This window comes from Bufo bufo, chromosome 4 (assembly GCF_905171765.1).
Source record: "Bufo bufo chromosome 4, aBufBuf1.1, whole genome shotgun sequence".
NCBI lineage: Eukaryota > Metazoa > Chordata > Amphibia > Anura > Bufonidae > Bufo > Bufo bufo.
The window spans coordinates 71,926,643-71,949,499 of NC_053392.1; the positions used below are offsets into that span (position 1 = coordinate 71,926,643).

General features: G+C 36.1%; 1 protein-coding gene across 1 annotated transcript; it reads right to left on the reverse strand.

Moving 5' to 3' along the window:
* Positions 1–12,406: 12,406 nt before the first annotated feature.
* OSR1 (odd-skipped related transcription factor 1) lies at positions 12,407–20,243 on the reverse strand. Its single transcript, XM_040427364.1, has 4 exons — positions 19,984–20,243; positions 16,460–16,518; positions 14,415–15,098; positions 12,407–13,463 (listed from the first exon to the last, which is right to left on the reverse strand). Exons 3-4 carry the CDS (start codon positions 15,056–15,058, stop codon positions 13,328–13,330), a joined length of 780 nt encoding a protein of 259 aa, XP_040283298.1. The 5' UTR covers positions 15,059–15,098; positions 16,460–16,518; positions 19,984–20,243; the 3' UTR covers positions 12,407–13,327.
* Positions 20,244–22,857: the final 2,614 nt, after the last annotated feature.

Here is a 22,857-nt window from a genome sequence, read left to right on the forward strand (position 1 = left end):
GTGGCTCTTTATGTCTTAAAGGTTGCAGACCCCTGCCTTAGTGCATAGGCTTAATGAGTGTAGGAGTCTCACTACCTGAACAATTGTACCACAATGTGAATGAGGTCCTCCTTTATGTGATATACAGGTTGTATCGGAGTGCCTCTTCCCTGTAATTTTTGGCAGCACTTGCACTTTATATACAAGTTAATATACAGGAAAGAATGTTTCCTATCAATTTTTCCTCTAAAATCTATTTTTTTTCCTTTGGTTTTGTGCGTATTATTGTCAGTCTGTAAAAGTGGCGTACTACTCGGACAACATCGTTCCCAGCAGCGACCTAGGAGTCCAAGATGCATCCAGACATCCTCCTCATGCTGTTCCCGAACCATTTCAGTGGTGTTTCCATCAATTTCTGACCTTTTCCTATGAACCAGACACCCTCCCCCCCCTCCTCTCTTCAGAGCAGGGTGTACCTGAATTAATGCTCGGGTTCTCCCATTGACTTCCATTATACTCGGGTGCTCGATCAACACTAATTAAAAGGAGTCTGTCACCATCCTGGACCATGTGTAGCCAGTAGTATGGAATTGTAACTCTGCTACTGTCATTTAGAAATATACTTTTATGTGCTAATCACTCTTCTCTAACCCCCCCCAAAAACTGTTTTTTATTTATTTATGCTAATGAGCTGAGCTAAGAAGCGCCAGCCAGCTGATTGGAGCCCTGCTCCTCCCCTCCTCTTCTTCTCTCCACCTCCTCAGCTCAGTGACGTCATCATGTGCGCCTGCGCTGTCTATTACTTTCTGGGGGCAGCAGTTTCCCTCACAGAACTGCGCAGATCATATGAGAAAGCCGCTGCCCACAGAAGGTAACAGAGTTCTGTGCAGCTCATTAGCATAATGATAAAAGGCTGTTTTTTGGGTGATAAAAGAGAGTGATTAGCACATAAAAGTATATTTCTAAATGACAATAGCAGAGCTACAATGTCATACTACTGGTTACACATGGTCCAGGATGGTGACAGACTCCCTGTAATGTTATTTACTTCTAGGAAATCATCTAAGCCTTTATTAAAACCATCCAGTGTTCCTGCTGTGATCACATCCTGAGGTAGAATATTCCACAGATTCACTGTTCTTAAAGAAGCCTTGACGCCTCTGGAGACTGACCGATGGATAGATAGATAGATAGATAGATAGATAGATAGATAGATAGATAGATAGATAGATAGATAGATAGATGGATAGATAGATAGATAGATAGATAGATAGATAGATAGATAGATAGATAGATAGATAGATAGATAGATAGATAGATATGAGATAGATAGATAGATAGATAGATAGATAGATAGATATGAGATAGATAGATAGATAGATAGATAGATAGATATGAGATAGATAGATATGAGATAGATAGATAGATAGATAGATAGATAGATAGATAATAGTAGAATAGATAGATGATTGATAGATAGATAGATAGATAGATAGATAGATAGATAGATAGATAATAGATAGATAATAGTAGATAGATAGATATGAGATAGATGATTGATAGATAGATAGATAGATAGATAATAGATAGATAGATAGATAGATAGATAGATAGATAGATGATAGATAGATAGATAGATAGATAGATAGATAATAGATAGATAGATAGATAGATAATAGATGATAGATAGATAGATAGATAGATAGATAGATAATAAATAGATAATAGTAGAATAGATAGATGATAGATAGATAGATAATAGATAGATAGATAGATAGATAGATAGATAGATAGATAGATAGATAGATATGAGATAGATAAATAAATAGATAGATAAGAGATAGATAGATAATAGTAGAATAGATAGATAGATAATAGATAGATAGATAGATCGATAATAGATAGATAGATAGATAATAGATAGATAGATAGATAGATAATAGATAGATAGATAGATAGATAGATAGATAGATAATAGATAGATAGATATGAGATAGATAGATAGATAGATAGATAGATAGATAGATAAATAATAGATAGATAGATAAATAATAGATAGATAGATAGATAGATAGATAGATATGAGAAGATAGATAATAGATAGATAATAGATAGATAGAAGATAGATAGATATGAGAAGATAGATAATAGATAGATAATAGATAGATAGATAGATAGATAGATAGATAGATAGATAGATAATAGAGATAGATAGATAGATAGATAGATAGATAGATAGATAGATAGATAGATAATAGATAGATAATAGTAGATAGATAGATATGAGATAGATAGATAGATAATAGATAGATAGATAGATAGATAGATAGATAGATAGATAGATAGATAGATATGAGATAGATAGATAGATAGATAGATAATAGATAGATAATAGTAGATAGATAGATATGAGATAGATGATTGATAGATAGATAGATAGATAGATAGATAGATAGATAATAGATAGATAGATAGATAGATAGATGATAGATAGATAGATAGATAGATAGATAGATAATAGATAGATAGATAGATAGATAGATAGATAGATAATAGATGATAGATAGATAGATAGATAGATAGATAGATAGATAGATAGATAATAGATAGATAGATAGATAGATAGATAGATAGATAGATAATAAATAGATAATAGTAGAATAGATAGATGATAGATAGATAGATAGATAGATAGATAGATAGATAGATAATAGATAGATAGATAGATAGATAGATATGAGATAGATAAATAAATAGATAGATAAGAGATAGATAGATAATAGTAGAATAGATAGATAGATAATAGATAGATAGATAGATAGATAGATCGATAATAGATAGATAGATAGATAGATAGATAGATAGATAATAGATAGATAGATAGATAGATAGATAGATAATAGATAGATAGATAGATAGATAGATAGATAATAGATAGATAGATATGAGATAGATAGATAGATAGATAGATAGATAGATAAATAATAGATAGATAGATAAATAATAGATAGATAGATAGATAGATAGATATGAGAAGATAGATAATAGATAGATAATAGATAGATAGATAGATAGATAATAGAGATAGATAGATAGATAGATAGATAGATAGATAGATATGAGATAGATAGATAGATAATAGATAGATAGATAGATAGATAGATAGATAGATAGATAGGAGATAGATAGATAGATAGATAGATATGAGATAGATAGATAGATAGATAGATAGATAGATAGATAGAAGATAGATAGATAGATGATAGATAGATAGATAGATAGATAGATAGATAGATAGGAGATAGATAGATAGATAGATAGATAGATAGATAGATAGATAGATGATAGATAGATAGATAGATAGATAGATAGATAGATAGATATGAGATAGATAGATATGAGATAGATAGATAGATAGATAGATAGATAGATAGAAGATAGATAGATAGATAGATAATAGATAGATAGATATGAGATAGATAGATAGATGATAGATAGATAGATAGATAGATAGATAGATAGATAGATAGATAATAGATAGATTGATAATAGATAGATAGATAGATAGATAGATATGTGATAAATAGATAGATAGATAGATAGATGGATAGATAATAGATAGATAGATAGATAGATAGATAGATAATAGTAGAATAGATAGATGATTGATAGATAGATAGATAGATAGATAGATAGATAGATAGATAATAGATAGATAATAGTAGATAGATAGATATGAGATAGATGATTGATAGATAGATAGATAGATAGATAGATAATAGATAGATAGATAGATAGATAGATAGATAGATAATAGATAGATAGATAGATAGATAGATAGATAATAGATAGATAGATAGATAGATAGATAGATAATAGATGATAGATAGATAGATAGATAGATAGATAGATAGATAGATAGATAGATAATAGATAGATAGATAGATAGATAATAAATAGATAATAGTAGAATAGATAGATGATAGATAGATAGATAATAGATAGATAGATAGATAGATAGATAGATAGATAGATAGATAGATAGATATGAGATAGATAAATAAATAGATAGATAAGAGATAGATAGATAATAGTAGAATAGATAGATAGATAATAGATAGATAGATAGATAGATCGATAATAGATAGATAGATAGATAGATAGATAATAGATAGATAGATAGATAGATACAGTCATGTGAAAAAATTAGGACACCCTTTGAAAGCATGTGGTTTTTTGTAACATTTTTAATAAATGGTTATTTCATCTCCGTTTCAACAATACAGAGAGATTAAAGTAATCCAACTAAACAAAGAAAACTGAAGAAAAGTATTTTCAAGATCTTCTGTAAATGTCATTCTACAAAAATGCCTATTCTAACTGAGGAAAAAGATAGGACACCCTCACATGTATTCCCTCTTAAATTGGCTCAGATCTCACACAGGTATATCACACCAGGTGCACATAATTAGTAGATCGTTACTCTGCATGTTGAATGAGGCTTGCCCTATTTAAACCTCAGACATTTAGTTTGGTGTGCTCCTGACTGTTGAAATGAGAGTGAGCACCATGGTGAGAGCAAAAGAGCTGTCAGAGGACTTCAGAAAAAAGATTGTAGCAGCCTATGAGTCTGGGAAGGGATTTAAAAAGATCTCAAAAGATTTTGAAATCAGCCATTCCACTGTCCGGAAGATAGTCTACAAGTGGAGGGCTTTCAAAACAACTGCCAACATGCCCAGGACTGGTCGCCCCAGCAAGTTCACCCCAAGAGCAGACCGCAAGATGCTAAAAGAGGTATCCAAAAACCCTAAAGTGTCATCTCGAGAACTACAGCAGGCTCTGGCTACTGTTGATGTAGAAGTACATGCCTCTACAATCAGAAAGAGACTGTACAAGTTAAACTTGCATGGGAGGTGTGCAAGGAGGAAACCTTTGCTTTCCAAGAGAAACATCGAGGCCAGACTGACATTTGCCAGCGATAAAGTTGACAAAGACCAGGACTTCTGGAATAATGTTCTTTGGACAGATGAGTCCAAAATTGAATTATTTGGACACAACAGCAGAGGACATGTTTGGCGTAAACCAAACACAGCATTCCAAGAAAAGAACCTCATACCAACTGTGAAGCATGGAGGTGGAAGTGTCATGGTTTGGGGCTGCTTTGCTGCAGCAGGACCTGGTCAGCTCACCATCATAGAATCCACGATGAATTCTACTGTGTATCAGAAGGTGCTTGAAGAACATGTGAGACCATCAGTTAGAAAATTAAAGCTGAAGCGAAACTGGACCATGCAACATGACAATGACCCAAAACATACTAGTAAATCAACCAAAGATTGGCTGAAAAAGAAGAAATGGAGAGTCCTGGAATGGCCAAGTCAAAGTCCAGATTTGAATCCCATTGAGATGCTGTGGGGTGACTTGAAAAGTGCTGTACGTGCAAGAAACCCCTCAAACATCTCACAGCTGAAAAAGTTCTGCATTGAGGAGTGGGGTAAAATTTCCTCAGACCGATGTCGAAGACTGGTAGATGGCTACAAGAACCGTCTCACTGCAGTTATTTCAGCCAAAGGAGGTAACACTCGCTATTAGGGGCAAGGGTGTCCTATCTTTTTCCTCAGTTAGAATAGGCATTTTTGTAGAATGACATTTACAGAAGATCTTGAAAAGACTTTTCTTCAGTTTTCTTTGTTTAGTCGGATTACTTTAATCTCTCTGTATTGTTGAAACGGAGATGAAATAACCATTTATTAAAAATGTTACAAAAAACCACATGCTTTCAAAGGGTGTCCTAATTTTTTCACAAGACTGTAGATAATAGATAGATAGATATGAGATAGATAGATAGATAGATAGATAGATAGATGGATAAATAGATAGATAGATAGATAGATAGATAGATAGATAGATAGATAAATAATAGATAGATAGATAAATAATAGATAGATAGATAGATAGATAGATATGAGAAGATAGATAATAGATAGATAATAGATAGATAGAAGATAGATAGATATGAGAAGATAGATAATAGATAGATAATAGATAGATAGATAGATAGATAGATAGATAATAGAGATAGATAGATAGATAGATAGATAGATAGATAGATATGAGATAGATAGATAGATAATAGATAGATAGATAGATAGATAGATAGATAGATAGATAGATATGAGATAGATAGATAGATAGATAGATAGATAGATAGATAATAGATAGATAATAGTAGATAGATAGATATGAGATAGATGATTGATAGATAGATAGATAGATAGATAATAGATAGATAGATAGATAGATAGATGATAGATAGATAGATAGATAGATAATAGATAGATAGATAGATAGATAGATAATAGATGATAGATAGATAGATAGATAGATAGATAGATAGATAGATAGATAGATAGATAATAGATAGATAGATAGATAGATAGATAGATAGATAGATAGATAGATAGATAATAAATAGATAATAGTAGAATAGATAGATGATAGATAGATAGATAGATAGATAGATAGATAGATAATAGATAGATAGATAGATAGATAGATATGAGATAGATAAATAAATAGATAGATAAGAGATAGATAGATAATAGTAGAATAGATAGATAGATAATAGATAGATAGATAGATAGATCGATAATAGATAGATAGATAGATAGATAGATAATAGATAGATAGATAGATAGATAATAGATAGATAGATAGATAGATAGATAATAGATAGATAGATATGAGATAGATAGATAGATAGATAGATAGATAAATAATAGATAGATAGATAAATAATAGATAGATAGATAGATAGATAGATATGAGAAGATAGATAATAGATAGATAATAGATAGATAGAAGATAGATAGATATGAGAAGATAGATAATAGATAGATAATAGATAGATAGATAGATAGATAGATAGATAGATAATAGAGATAGATAGATAGATAGATAGATAGATAGATAGATAGATAGATATGAGATAGATAGATAGATAGATAATAGATAGATAGATAGATAGATAGATAGATAGATAGGAGATAGATAGATAGATAGATAGATAGATAGATAGATAGATATGAGATAGATAGATAGATAGATAGATAGATAGATAGATAGAAGATAGATAGATAGATAGATAGATAGATAGATAGATAGGAGATAGATAGATAGATAGATGATAGATAGATAGATAGATAGATAGATAGATAGATAGATAGATAGATATGAGATAGATAGATATGAGATAGATAGATAGATAGATAGATAGATAGAAGATAGATAGATAGATAGATAATAGATAGATAGATATGAGATAGATAGATAGATGATAGATAGATAGATAGATAGATAGATAGATAGATAGATAGATAATAGATAGATTGATAATAGATAGATAGATAGATAGATAGATATGTGATAAATAGATAGATAGATAGATGGATAGATAATAGATAGATAGATAATAGATAGATAGATAGATAGATAGATAGATAGATAGATAGATAGATAGATATAGAGGTAGACAGACAGATAGAACTTTTCGCTCCACTTCTGAATGTGGTGAGGCTCATTAACAAGCAGAAATCACTCATTTAACGAGTCATTTGAGTTCAAACAACATTCAGTTACACAAAACAATAGGCGCTAAATATCTTTCGCGGTTTTCTGGTCACAGTGATCGCTGTTCGTCCGACCCTGGGGCATTTGCTAACGACTGGCGGATTTCTTGTTAGACGGGGGGAGGTTGTGGGCAATAATATTGTTGTGAACAGCAATCTTTCAGTCAGGTAGAAGTGTCCGGAAAACTAACGCATTATCGTTCGCTGTTCAATTTCTGCACGATATTACATGGGAAATTTCCATCAATTTAATTAGAATTCAAGCTGAAACATCGGGGAAGATTGATCAAAAAGGGTGCAAAGTAGAACTGGCTTAGTTCCCCATAGCAACCAATCAGATTCCACCTTTCATTTTTCAGAGCTCCTTTAGTAGATGAAAGGTGGAATCTGATTGGTTGTTATGGGGAACTAAGCCAGTTCTCCTTTGCACCAGTTTTGATAAATCTCCCCCATTTTAGATCCTTTGTGACACACGTCTGCACAGACCAGTCACGTTACCCAGTGACATCAGGACCGATACACGTCTTCTCTGCCCCGAATCCACAATTTAGTGTTAATTATTTGTCCATTGTCCTTTGGGCTGCTCTGTGCAGATGATGTGATGATTACAGTCCATTAGCAGCCTGGTGACTCCCCCCTTGTCATGATACTGGGGGAGGGTGGGGGTAGTTGTATATTGGGAGAGTCAATTAGGTCTCATGGTAACCTCTGCTACATCAACGATGTAGACGCCCCCCATGAAACTTGTAATAAACTCTAATCCCCGCAGATAAGCAATTGTCCTGGTGCACAATGCTGATGAATCACCGCCGGGACATGAATAGGAGCCTCTCCATTACTTATGGGGGAGATAAAGAGGGCTCTTCATCCAGAAAAAACGCTGTTTGCTGAGCGCACAAGTTAAGAGCAGCGGCGTTGGGCGCCCCTTGTTTTCTTTTAATCATTTACATGTATTCCGGGTGGGCAATTAAACACTCAGGAGCAGAGAGGCCGGGGGCAGGGGTGCAATGAAGGGACAGGACACCAGGACTCAACCTCAAGTCCTCAGACGTTTGATATCAGTAGTACAGGAGAAATGCAGTATTTCCATTAATAAAATGAATGGTTACCGGGGGTAACGGTAGGGGATGCCCTGATTCCAAAGGCCTAAGAGGACACCAGTATGAGAAATGGTGCGAGATGGATGGGAAGTCTATTATGGTTTTTGCCTGATTATGGATCATCCCTTTAAGATGGCCGATGCAATATTGGGGTCATTTATCAAATTGGTGTAAAGTAGAACTGGTTTAGTTGCCCATAGCAACCAATCAGATTGCATCTTTCATTTTCCAAAGGAGCTGTCACAAATGAAAGGTGGAATCTGATTGGTTGCTATGGGCAACTAAGCCAGTTCTACTTTACACCAGTTTGATAAATGACCCCCATAATATAGGCTAGTCACTCGCTATCTAGACTTTCCTCGGACTTCTGCTGCAAGGGCAGGGATCTGACTTGGTGTTCCCTTATATAGTTAGTTGGGGGGATGTATTAAAGGGATTATTCAACCCCTATAATGACCCCCTCATACCCAGGCCCCTCATATATACTTACCCCGCTCCCCGGCACCCACTTCGATCCTGATGCCTGCACGGCCACCGCTACATCTCCCCAGGGCGCGGATCAAAGCATTGCGGGTGACGCTTGGAAGGCTCGTCCCCGTTGCGGCCTGCTATTGACCGGATGTTTTAATCTGCGCGACGGGGACATGCAGCGGTGTAAGTATAATCTAAATGAGGGGCCCGGGCATTAGGGGGTTCATTATAGGGGTTGAATTCCACACACCAGTCATAGTAGGAGGTGTCTTGGATTAAGATGGTAGGTGTCTTGGATTAAGATGGTTAAATTTGTCAGTAAGCGCAGGCATCTTAAAGGGGTCGTCCGTTTTTTCTATTGATGACCTATCCTAGTACAAGCGATGCCTTCTCTTCTCCGTTTACCTGCTCGCCATCGCAACTTCAGCGGCGAGCGGTATAATTAAAAAACCCCATTCACTTATATGGGACGTCTCCCGTCTGTTCAAGTCAATACTACAGAGTCGTCCCATAGAGGTGAACGGGGACGCCATATTTGTAATTCAGTTGTCATTTCTGTGACCGTTTTCACAAAAAAATAGCAGCAAGAATACAAATCTCAGAATAAAAAAATAAAAAAAACGCTCAAAAACAACTAAAGCTCAGACATAATGCAGATTTCCAGATCTACATGCTTAGACTTGTAGTTCCATAGAAGGGACTGAGGTCAGGCTGTGGAGTGCTCCGCCCTGTCCATGCCAGGTCAACAGTGCTGGCGACAAGGCTTCTTTTTGGGTGAATAAACATGTCTGACATGAGGCAGCTGCTACAAAGGACGCCCAATCCACAATTAAGTACAACTGATAAAGGTCCCCCCCCCCCATCTGTAGTACATGGCTTGTAGAGCTTACACTGGTTTCCTGCACTTCACCTGTAGACTGTGTGAACAGGAACCTTTTGTCAGCATTTATTTAATTTGATTTTCACACTTTTTCGCATCTGTTATAATCTGGTGAAGTGAAAGCTGCTGCTTCCTTGTGTCAGGCCGGGTCAGGGCGGTCAGACGTGTCCTCCCTGAAGAAAGTCTTGTGGATTGTGCACTGATCTTGTTATCGATTGCCATGTATGCAGAGTGCAGCTACTCCACAGCTCCAGTCCACATGGACTTTTTTGGCTCATTTCTGCCTTAAAATCAGTTCCAAAAAAAAAAAACTCTGAAAAACCTTCCATTCATTTCAACGGGAAGCAGCACTTGCTTTTTTTTCACCGTGGAAAAAAAGAAATAGGGAGCCCTATCCGGGGCAAAATCTCCCATCGAAAGAAATGAGAAGCGTTTTTAAAAAAAAAAACACTACGTATGCGTTTATGTTCTTTTTGTGCATTTTCTGTCGTTTTTTGGGACAAAAACCGTGAGCTGAAAATGCTTTTTTTGTAAGGAAGTAAACACCACATCAAAACCAACACCAAAACCGAGCTGAAGAAAACACGTGTTGATCCCACACTAAATACTGTAGGCGTGTGAACGAGCCCTTAGGGTACGGCCACACGGTCAGGTTTCCTGATGCGGTTTTGGAAGCCAAAATCAGGAGTGGATCATAAAAGAAAAAGAAATTATAAAGGACAGAAACAACTTCATCCGGGAAGTGGGGGGGGGGGGCACCCGATTTGAAACTCGTCGCACTTCCTTCGTGTTGATCCCTAAAACAATGTGCAGAAAGCGCAATGTGGTTAGAAGGAGGTCTTCTCTCTTCATCGCACTTCCCTCATGTCTCAGGGCCCTCACTCCTAGTGTTTCAGTTGTATATTAGCCAGTTACCTTGTGATGACTTTTGTTTTGTACATGAACCCTCTGAATTGTAAATCGCCGCGGAATATGGTGGCGCTATATAAATAAATATTATTAATACATTATTATGTTGTTTCATATAATTCCTTTATCTTTGTTTCAATACATTTTGCTGACCTGAACGCCCAGTTGGATTCTGATTTTACTACCTGCAAACTAAATTTAGGGAGTCTGCTGATCGTAATGTACAGGAGGGAGCAGCTCGGGTGCGTTACCAGATACCTAAGCCGTTACAACAGTATCTGGTCAGCAACCTTCTACCTCTGGCCCTGCGGTTTTACATCTGATTTTTACACTATAAAATGCGGCTTCTTGATTTTAATTCACAAGCAAAGAGCAGTTGATTATTCTTCATAAATAAGTCTACATTAGACTTTAGACATTTGGCAAATTTGTTGCAAAAATGGCTTTAAAAAAAAACAGATACTCAAAAAAAAAAAAGCGACTTCGAATATCACTCTCTTAACACTATAGCCCCAATATGTTCCAGAAATGCACCAAATTTTGTAGCATTGTACTACAAGGTCAAAAGGAAATTTGCCCTATTACTTTTTATACTTGAGACTCATGGGGAGAGAGGCACCAAAACAAAATGCACTGAAATTCATAATTTTTTTGCCAAAAAGTGCAGTTAAAGGAGTATTTCCATCTAAGATATTGATGGTATATTGCTATGTCAGATAGGTGTACGGGTCCATCTCTGGCAACTGCTTGGCAAACGAGGCCCCCGAAGTGAAGGGAGAGCGCACGGCACGATGGGCAGCCACCGTTCGCTCACCGCTATGGGAGTTTCCAAAACAGCTGAGCGCCGGATCAGCTATTTCCAGCAGCCACACAGGTGGCTGCGCATGCACAGTGCGTTTCCATATTCATCTCAACCTGACATCCGAAAATAGCAGAGCGCGTTCTCTCAACTACTTTCGGAATTCCCATAGCAGTGAATGGAGAGCACGTCCTGATCTCCTTCATTCTGGAGATAGGAGCAGGTTCCAGAGGTGAGTACCTGCACCTAATCTGACACTGAAGTTGTGAAAAAGTTGTAAAGCCATGCCACACAATCGCCCAGGAGTACTTGCAACAGACCAAAGTGCAATCTAAAAAGTATACCCAAATACACCTGCCACAGTAAATGCCCCATATCTATTCACAAAAGAGGAGTCATAATATGCATCAGCAAAAACATGCACCTTCTTTGGTTCATATTATGATGATGATTATTTTAATTTTTATTATTATTATTATTATACATGTTCTCCAATCACAAGAAAAGGAACATGACAAACATATCAAGATGGCTGCTCAAAATCTATCATGCCACGTTTTTTTTTTGTTTTGTTTTTTGACCCATAATCAGTAAATCTCACTCATTCATTTGCGACCATTAACTCCGATTCAGGACAGCGCCATTTGAATATTTCCTTTTTATTGTACAAATCCAGTGACAAGTGGTAATTTGTAATTTGTATATCAGCATAAAGTGCCAAAAAACCAGAGAGCTATTGCAACGAAAACATTTTTTTAAAAAATGCCATAAAAAAATTTAAATAAAATACAATACCAAAAGAAAACATAAAACATTAAATAAGACTGGAATGTTATCTGCTTACACAATAATTTGAGATTTGTTACAAGACGCGATAAAAGACAATGTACGAGGCCCCCACTCCATTCCAGCATGCAGACTGAAGCAAAGCGTTTTTATTACACACGGTGAGCCAAAAAAAAAAACATTCGGCATTTTTTTCCCTTTGTGTTCACAGTGAAAAAAAAAAAGAAACAACTTTCAGTTTTTTCGTTTTTTTTTTCCTCCAGAAAATAGAATTAACAATAAACAAAAAAAAGGGGAAGGGCGGGTGAGAGAGTGACAACCTAATTACTGACTGTCTGAGAAACTCCTTCAAGATCAGCATATCACAACAGCAAGCGTGAAAATACAGACGTACAGACATTGCGTCTATGTCTGGAGGGTCCGTCAATAAAATAACCCTGTTGGTGGAATTCATATTTCTTGTATAATCCTCCTGGTCAGGGCTGCTGTGTGCATGAGCAGCAGATTCTCGAGATGAGAAGGGGCCTCCACTGGAAAAGTATGATGTTAGCACCCCCTCTTGGCACAGAGACTGCCAGAGCCACCACGTCACTTTCTTCGTTAGACTCAATTCCGAGGAAAGCCAAGTCTTATCCGAAAAGTCTCATCCAAAAAGTTCCTTGTAACGGACAAGTGTTCTGTCCTATGTACACGTAGCAATAGTAAGAGTTAAATAGTGTTTAATATATATATATACATATATATATATTTAGAGTAGTCTTTAGGCGTCGAGGATTCAGCACTTAATTTTCGAAGGCTTTAGCTCTTTAACTTGTGTATGAAGAGTTTTGTGTACGGCCAAAGTCCTTGACTGACAAAATCCTTTGCCACATTCCTGACACTTGAATGGTTTCTCTTTAGAGTGGATGTACCTGGAATAGAAAAGATTGAATACATTTATTTTTGGTGGTTTGTTATGGTTTTTTTTTTACTACATACCACAAGCAAGGGATATGTTTTGCGCAAGCCTGGGAATGGTAGATAGATTTCAGGAGGACCAAGACTTTTTTTGTTGTGGCCCTATGCTTCGGATGACCTATGACGATGGTTTTATGTGATGGTGGTACGGGGGGGTCTGAGGCTGCACACGTTCTGGTTGTCCTGGAGGCTACCACAAATTAAAACTGAGCATAATAGGAGGTAGGACATATCACAATATGTTTTAGGAACCTATGAGACAACTGCGAGGACTCTGTAGGGTTTAAGGGGCTCTGAGACTCAAAACTGTTGAGGGCAGGATGTTATGAGGCAGCCTGAGACCCTGTCATATGATACTTAGTTGTTTTATAAACAACCTCCTCAAGTCTGAATATGTCTCACATGGTCAGAAGGACCCAAGTTTATATGTCATGTCTTTATGTATGTTATGTAAGGCACTGAAATCTTAGGAAACTGGGTCCCTGTGTCAAGTTGGAGGAGGAATAATTTACAGGTGGCTTATATAATAGTTGAGATGTTTTGATACAACACATTCCAACAAGCCATATTGAAGCTTGATAGGGAAGGAGTTGTTAGTATCTTCCAGACAGTTGGAGACCAATTGGTTCCAGAAATTAGGTCTAGACATAGGACATAGAAAGAGAAGAACTATTGGTTATGATTAGTTTATTACAGTAGTAACACTTAGGGTACATACAGATATTTGTCAGCTGGAGGTTATTACTCATAAAATAAAGCCTTTTCGGCTAGAACATATCTGAAGTTGGTTTTAGATATTTCTAATTGTGTGAAAGATGTTTGGAAAGGGAATTACTGCTGCATTTATGCCACACTTAAGTTACAGCCCTGATAGCAAATATTTATAGTACTAATTGAGTTCTTACCTGTGGTCTCTCAGATGGTCTTGTCTTCTGAACGCCTTATGGCAAATGTCACAAGTGTAGGGTCTCTCGTCTGTGTGGGTTCTTTCATGGATCAATAGATTATAGGACTTGGTAAAATGTCTCCCACAAAATTTACACACAAATTCTTTCTTGGTTTTTGAAGGTAGCCTCCCACGCGTGGGTTTCTTCTCAGGCGTAAGCTTGGTGACATCTAGGAGAGCACCCATACCTGGAGGAGAACCTTGCCCGTCCAGTTGACCCAGCTTACAAGGGTCTTCTTGTGTGGCGGCCACCGCCAGGTTGGCAAAGTCAAATCTTGGTTTGGTTTTAATGGGAAAACCTGTAGATTCATGTTTTGGGTGGAAAACATGAGGAAAAAGAGGAAAACCTGGGATCTGGAACCTGGTGTCTATCAAGCTGGATGCTCCTGGAACTTTAGAAAAGGAAGATCTGGGGAGATGTAATGTTGGGTATCCCAATGTCCATTGATGAAGATGAACTGCATGAAGGGCGCTGAAGCCATAAAGATTGGGAATGTGGTCGGCAGGTACTGGAAGACCATTGAAGGCTTGAAGGAAGGAGTAGTTGGTCAACTGCAGAGATGGGTGGATAGGCACTGGAGCTGGGAGCGTTTTGCTCGCCATTGTGGCAACCTCAAAATGGAAGCGATTTCCCAGCAGAAACCTGTAGGCAATACTCAGCATGAGTTCATGCAAACACTTGAGGACTAAATACATAAATGATATCAAACAAGCTAGTAAACCAAGAATATATGTAATGTTATAGGTTCTGTGACTAACTGGGTTACAGCATTTTTCAATAAAAAATAATTCTGGAAATAATTTAATCCAGGGATGTTAGCCAGAAGACCTTGTGAGCTAGAGAGGTATCACTTCTTCCAGAGTCATAGCTAGCTAGCATTTCCTTTAGATTCACTTAGCTGCCCTAGCCCCTGTATTTAAATACCCTGGTCAAGGTATAGGTATCTTCCCTGGCACCCATGGCACCCCCTCATCTTTCCAAGGAGGCAAAATGGCAAAGTAATTGACAATATAGAAGACTTTATTGCAACCGAAACCTGCTGCTCTTTGTAGTACTGTACTATGGTACAAGTAAAGACACAACTAGCTCATTATTATGTACAATACATTTTTTTATATTTTTCATTTTAATAAATATTTGATGGGGTAATGTCTAAAGTTAATATTCCATTGTAATCCTTTTAGAATATGATGGATGATAGATGGATAGATAGATAGATAGATAGATAGATAGATAGATAGATAGATAGATAGATAGATAGATAGATGATAGATAGATAGATAGATAGATAGATAGATAGATAGATAATCAGAGATAGATAGATAGATAGATAGATAGATAGATAGATAATAGATAGATAGATAGATAGATAGATAGATAGATAAATAGATAGATAGATAGATAGATAGATAATAGATAGATAGATAGATAGATAATAGATAGATAGATAGATGGATAAATAGATAGATAGATAGATAGATAGATAGATAGATAGATAGATAGATATGCAATAGAAAAATAGATAGATAATAAAAGATAAGATAAATAGATCATAGATAGATAGAATAGCATTATCCTATTATATTATGTGTCTGGATGTGATAGGGAAATCAGACTATGAGGGATTAATAGGAATGAGAAAAAGGAAATAGAAATATACATTTACATGATTCCAATACATGTCTAATAATCTATGCCATGGAATCTGATGGTTGTAGTAATACCTTGACTCATTTAAACCTTCTTCACTATTATACAGATCAGATTGATACAGTATCTGCAGATGGAGACCTTACTGGGTAAGGCAGAGGGACATGCATCCCCATGGTGGCACAGACATACATCACCCATTATGAGGACCACCCAACATGTAATATTTGCACTGCCAGAAACATCCTTTTACCCAGTTCTCATTGCAGCAGGTGCATCTGAATACACCTGACATATCAATACTTCTGATTCCTGACTGCCCATGTTATAGCAGGGTGATCGGGTTCTCTTACCTACTGATCCAGTGAGGGTTGTAGTGATTGCAGTTCTTTACAGATGGCTTCGATGTTACCTAGAAGAAAGAGCCAGAAATGAAGGTCTGTCGGCTTCTCCAAGAGAAATGATTCAGATCAAAATCTAGTAACATTTCTAAAATGCCTATCATTACAGGACAAGTATCTATACCATGGTGTAATAACAAAAACGAATAATAGCTATAATTAGTTAAGGAAATTCCAGGGCAGTAAGAGTTGCCCTACATTTACACCTGTTTGTCCTAATATTCCTTTTTTTTTTCTTTCTTATCCTAATCTACATGAATTCCTTAATTACAGACCATTACTCAGACACAAATTATATTAGAACTATAACTTCCACCTACAGACGCAGCAGAGTTGAGTTTGTCCTGTTGTTTTACCCAGGACTGCGGGCAAAGCTTCTCCATTATACCACTCAGCCGAAAAGTAACTTAGTGCATAGGATTGTACAGAGGAGAAAAGGGCCAATAAGCATGAGGACCCCAGGGGGTTAAATTACTCCACAATGTCCTGATTATTGCTAAAAACAATGGTGTGTGGATGGATGGATGGATGGACGGATACACATATAAATAGATGATAGATAAATAATTGTATCTAATTTTATTCCACTACATATAATGTGCAATTATATTTTAATCTCGTGAAAATTAAATTGATTATAAAATATATATATAGAAATAAAAAATTAAAGCGCATAGATAGATAGATAATAGATAGACAGATATTTCTACATAATACAATATTCTATTTTTATCTGTCATTAATAGACACAGATGTAGCAAAGCTGACTTTGTCACTTGGCACAACCTTTCCTGACATCACTGGACTGAAGGTGATTCTGCTTTACAACATCATATAATAATATCCTATTAGTTCAAGATGTAACAATTGTCTTGATTTGATTGTAAATGGCCGGGACAAGGATGTATTTATTACAGAAACGGGTCTATTACATTCTTACCAAGGTGGACATGATTTTACACTTTAATTGCTCTTTCCTCATTATTATTATTATTATTATTATTTAACCCTATTTCTCTGTGAAACACATTCTACAATCAATCTCCATTTCACAAATCATCGTGGTGTTCCTATGAGAAGACACATCTAATAATTCATATATCATCTTATATGATATTTGCAGAATACATTCCAGGTTCCAGCCGCCTCACATGCAGGGTTCTGTACATTGTTTGCTACAAGGTATCGGCTCCAGAACCACGATGGAGATGAGGTCCCTTGGGCGCTGACACAGAACCAGCTCTGCCAAGATAAATCTGCCCTGAAAAAAGGAGCTCATCAATTTCAAAGGGGCAATCTGTCCTGCACCCCAGTCCTTTGGCCAGGGCGCTGAGCTGTCCTACAGATAAGTCTATAGATATATACATTGTGTCCCCACTTCTCACTTCCTTATGTAAACTTTGTACAAAAATAAAAATCATAAAAAACTGAAGCATGGGTGACAGGAGAGTCAGTCCTGCACAGAGCAGCCCTTCTGGCCAGAGGTTTACACCAGAATAGTCCTCTTCTACAGTCAGATAAATGACTGAAATGAACTTCTCTGGAATTACTATTTTACTATAAAGTATTGTCCTTACAAATATTAGTGGTAGTAGTTAATATTAGAAAGACCAAAGCAAGAGATCACAGCAAAATATACTGAAATGTACAGTATATCAATCACAAAGACACTCGCTGCTACAGATATACAGAAGAGGAAATATGAAATAGAATAATAATAATAATAATAATAATAACAACAGAAACTAATTATAATACATAGAATAATAAAATAGAATTTAGTAATATTATTAAAAAATAATACTAATATTAATACTACAACATAAAACATAAAATATAAGTCAACGTGTAATAAAATCATAGAGATCAAATAAAGCATAATGGTATAATTATTATATGAAATTATATAAAAAGTGTTAAAAATTAAATTCAGACTTTCTTTAAATCTACTTATAATGAATAAACAGTGTGATGTGCAAATGTACAACTTTTACAATCCAAAAGCGTCAAGAATAAGTATGACACAAACAGTAGAGCTTCCTATGATCTCTCATGTTTGTGCGACTATTTAATGTCGAAGATCTGCAGATGTAGAAGTAGCAGGTCTGATTGTACATGGTAGATGATAGAGAGAATGTCCCACTTGCTTTGGCAATGCTAAAATGTATTTAGTCCTCCCGATAGATAGATAGATAGATAGATAGATAGATAGATAGATAGATAGATAGATAGATAGATAGATAGATACTACAATATTCTATTTTTATCAGTCATTAATAGACACAGATGTAGCAAAGCTGACTTTGTCATTTGGCACAACTTTTCTTAACATCACTGGACTGAAGGTAATTCAGCTTTACAACATTATATAATTATCCTATTAGAGAGATAGAAAGGTAGATAGATAGATAGATATGAGATAGATAATAGATAGATAGATGATAGATAGATAGATAGATAGATAGATAGATAGATAGATAGATAGATAGATAGATAGATAGTGCAGCCTCTAATTGAAGTAATGACAAAATATTTCTCCCTCTTATATCCACTAATTGAAATAGTCTACTAAATAGGATTTAAATTATTAATATTGGACCTATAGAGCTTTCAGATAGATAGATGGATGATAGATAGATAGATATAGAGAGATAGATAGATAGATAGATAGATAGATATGAGAGGTAGATAGATGATAGATGGATAGATAGATAGATAGATAGATAGATAGATAGATAGATATGAGAGATAGATAGATAGATAGATAGATAGATAGATAGATAGATAGATAGATAGATAGATAGATAGATAGATAGAAGATAGATAGATAATAGATAGATAGATAGATAGATAGATATGAGATAGATAGATAGATAGATAGATATGAGATAGATAGATAGATAATAGATAGATAGATAGATAATAGATAGATAGATAGATAATAGATAGATAGATAGATAATAGATAGATAGATAGATATAGATAGATAGACTGACATTGCCACCTCAGATGCACCTGTTGAAGTCCTACAGGGTCTGGTTTTTCACTTGAGTGGTTGGAAATATATTAGTAAGGTTGAGGATGATGTATCTCTTTTCCTGCAGTCCTATGTAAAATCACAGCTAACATGCAAGCAAGTGACAAGCATGTTGTAAACACGTTGCTCCTCACATGCTGAGTCCTGTGTTATGGGTGAGGATTAGGACCTTCTGTCCCAGACAAGCTCTATGGACATATGACATTGGGTGATGGTCCTGTGCAGGTCTCCCCCACAATACTCAGGAGACACCAGCAGACGGGTTACAAGCCTCCAGGGCTCCCAGGTTCTGAGCCCCTCGTGTATTAGAGGATGGGATACATGTCTACAAGCTGTTCATGCTGCAGGTATGGAAAGGCCAATCTTAAAGGGATATGAAAGTTCTTACAAGTTCTCGCAAAGTTCCAAAGCTCCTGGGTGCTACAGAGTAGGACCTTACCTGACTAAAGCGAGAGGCTCCTGGGTGACAGGTCCTGGAGATGGCTCACAAATGATGAAGCAGTGGATGAAGGATCCTATGCCTTGTTCAGTATGAAGGCTGAGGGTCACCCCAGTGGTCATGCCCTGTCCAGGCTGCTGCAGGTAACTTGTTCTACATCCAGGCTCTCATGTAACCCACACACTCATCCTCCTCCTGAAGCTGCTGCTGCTCTTCTGTGACTCCCAGCAAGACTTCCCCAAACTCTACTGAACTTTATCTCCCAGCCGCCTCCTTATTTCAAGCAGGCAGCGCGCATGCGCAGCAGCCAGCCCCAGCCTGCCCCTTCACTAGCTCACTGCAGGGGAGAGAAAGTTCTCTGGAAGAACTGGAGAGTTCCTCTATGACATGGTTTAGGTCTCCTGCATGTTTAGTGCAGATGTTGGCAACCTGTGGCTGGCTGTCTGGGCTGGAGCTTCATATCCTAATAGCCCTGGCTGTGCTGGTCCTGGAAACAGTAGGACATCTTCGATCAGATGTAGTAGTGTGGAGTTTGCTATCTGGTTTTGTCTCAACGGTGATATCACAGTCTGCATAAGAATGCATGTAAACCTGCTACATGAAAGCAACATCCAAGTGCACTACTATCTATCATAATGGAATAGCAAAACCAAGGAGAGGAATGGCACTGTTTGTCAGATGTAGTGGTGTCAGGTTTAGAGAACTGATTTGGTGATTTAACTAAATGGTGATATCACATTTTGCAGTTCTGTACAGGAATGTCTGGGAACCTGCTGTATCCTCTGCAAGATGTCCACCTGGTGCAACATGGAAATGCACAGCTCTATCTATCTATCTATCTATCTATCTATCTATCTATCTATCTATCTATCTATTATCTATCTATCATCTATCTATTATCTATATCATATATATCATCTATTATCTATCTATTATCTATCTATCATCTATCTATTATCTATATCATATCTATCATCTATTATCTATCTATTATCTATCTATCTATCTATCTATTATCTATCTATCTATCTATCTATCTATCTATTATCTATCTATTATCTATCTATCATCTATCTATTATCTATATCATATCTATCATCTATTATCTATCTATTATCTATCTATCTCATATCTATCTATCTATTTAATCTATCTCATATCTATCATAATCCTTATCACAGCTACCGATCTATCTGAACAGTTCTTATCTCCAGTATTGCTCTCACATGGGCTATTCCGATGCGGTAATTCCTGCCTCTCCTCTGTTATATGGATATGGTTGTGTTCTTCTTCCTAAGGTAATCTGTGAGATGTCTCCTCCGCAGTTTACTGTATCCCAATAGGAATCATTCTCTTTGGTGAGTGAGTTGATCAGATTACTCTACCAGTATCTAGAATGTTCTGTGACTTGTAGTTCCAGCAGATGGTGATTTTCCCCTAATACTTACTGGTTCTGTTTCTACAGATTTGGATACAAATGTACAAGATATTATTATGTCCTTTTTTCATCAATACAGAACATGACCTGGGTTTTTTATGAGCAGAACATGGAAAGCTATCTACAGTATCTGTCTATCTATCTATTTAACATCTCATTCGGGAATACTTTGCCATTTTTCCTAAATAATTTAATCATCCAATGACTACTTAATTTGTAATAATTTAGAAATAATCTTTATTTAAATACATTATGAAAGAAAACTAAATAACCTCTACCACCCCTGTATACATGTCCCAGCGGTTTGGTGTTTTTCACCTGCTATGTGAGAAGTGATATATGACTTGTTTCTGGAGATCATCCCTGAACACCACAGATACAAAGCTACATCCAGATAACTAGGAGGATTTCCATCTGTCTATTATCTATCTCTCTGGTATCTATCAGTATATCTATCTATTATCTATCTATCTATTATCTATCTATCTATCTATCTATCTATCTATCTATTATCTATCTATCTATCTATCTATCTATCTATCTATCTATCTATCTATCTATCTATTATCTATCTAATATCTATCTATCTATCTATCTATCTATCTAATATCTATCTATCTATCTATCTATCTATCTATCTATCTATCTATCTATCTATCTATCTATCTATTATCTATTATCTATCTATCTATCTATCTATCTATCTATCTATCTATCTATCTATCTAATATCTATCTATCTCATATCTATCTATCTATCTATCTATCTATCTATCTATTATCTATCTATCTATCTATTATCTATCTATCTATCTATCTATCTATCTATCTATCTATCTATCTAATATCTATTATCTATCTATCTATTATATATATATCTATCTATCTATCTATCTATCTATCTATCTATCTATCTATCTATCTATCTATCTAGATCACATTATTTAATTGTCACTATACAAAATGGATTGCATATGATATTTCTTGTTGGTTCTGGGTCTGTAGTATTTGCACCTCTCACTTCTGCCATCAGCCCTCTCTGTGTTCTCTTGATATAACTGGGAATGAGATGCTCGGACTGGCCCTCAGAGCTCTGGAGTGGCCCCTGGAGCAGTTTGCTTCCTTCTTCTGCAGTAATGTGATCTGCAGCCATGTCAGGTCTGCTCTCTGCTGTACAATATGTCACTGCAGGAGTATGTAGCAGGGACAGAACCGGTCTGCCAAAGGTGACAACTGCTGACACCACAGTGATGACACCCACACCTTATTATATCCATGTGGACTGGAATCTCCACATATTATTGCTGCCTTTGTCTGCAGCCACCTGACGTTATTATGAGTACAGCACTGTCTGTATCTACACAGCACTGTGTCCTCTTCTCCTTGCACATTTTTCATGGTTTTCATTATTTCGTTTTATCATATCCTACATCCTCC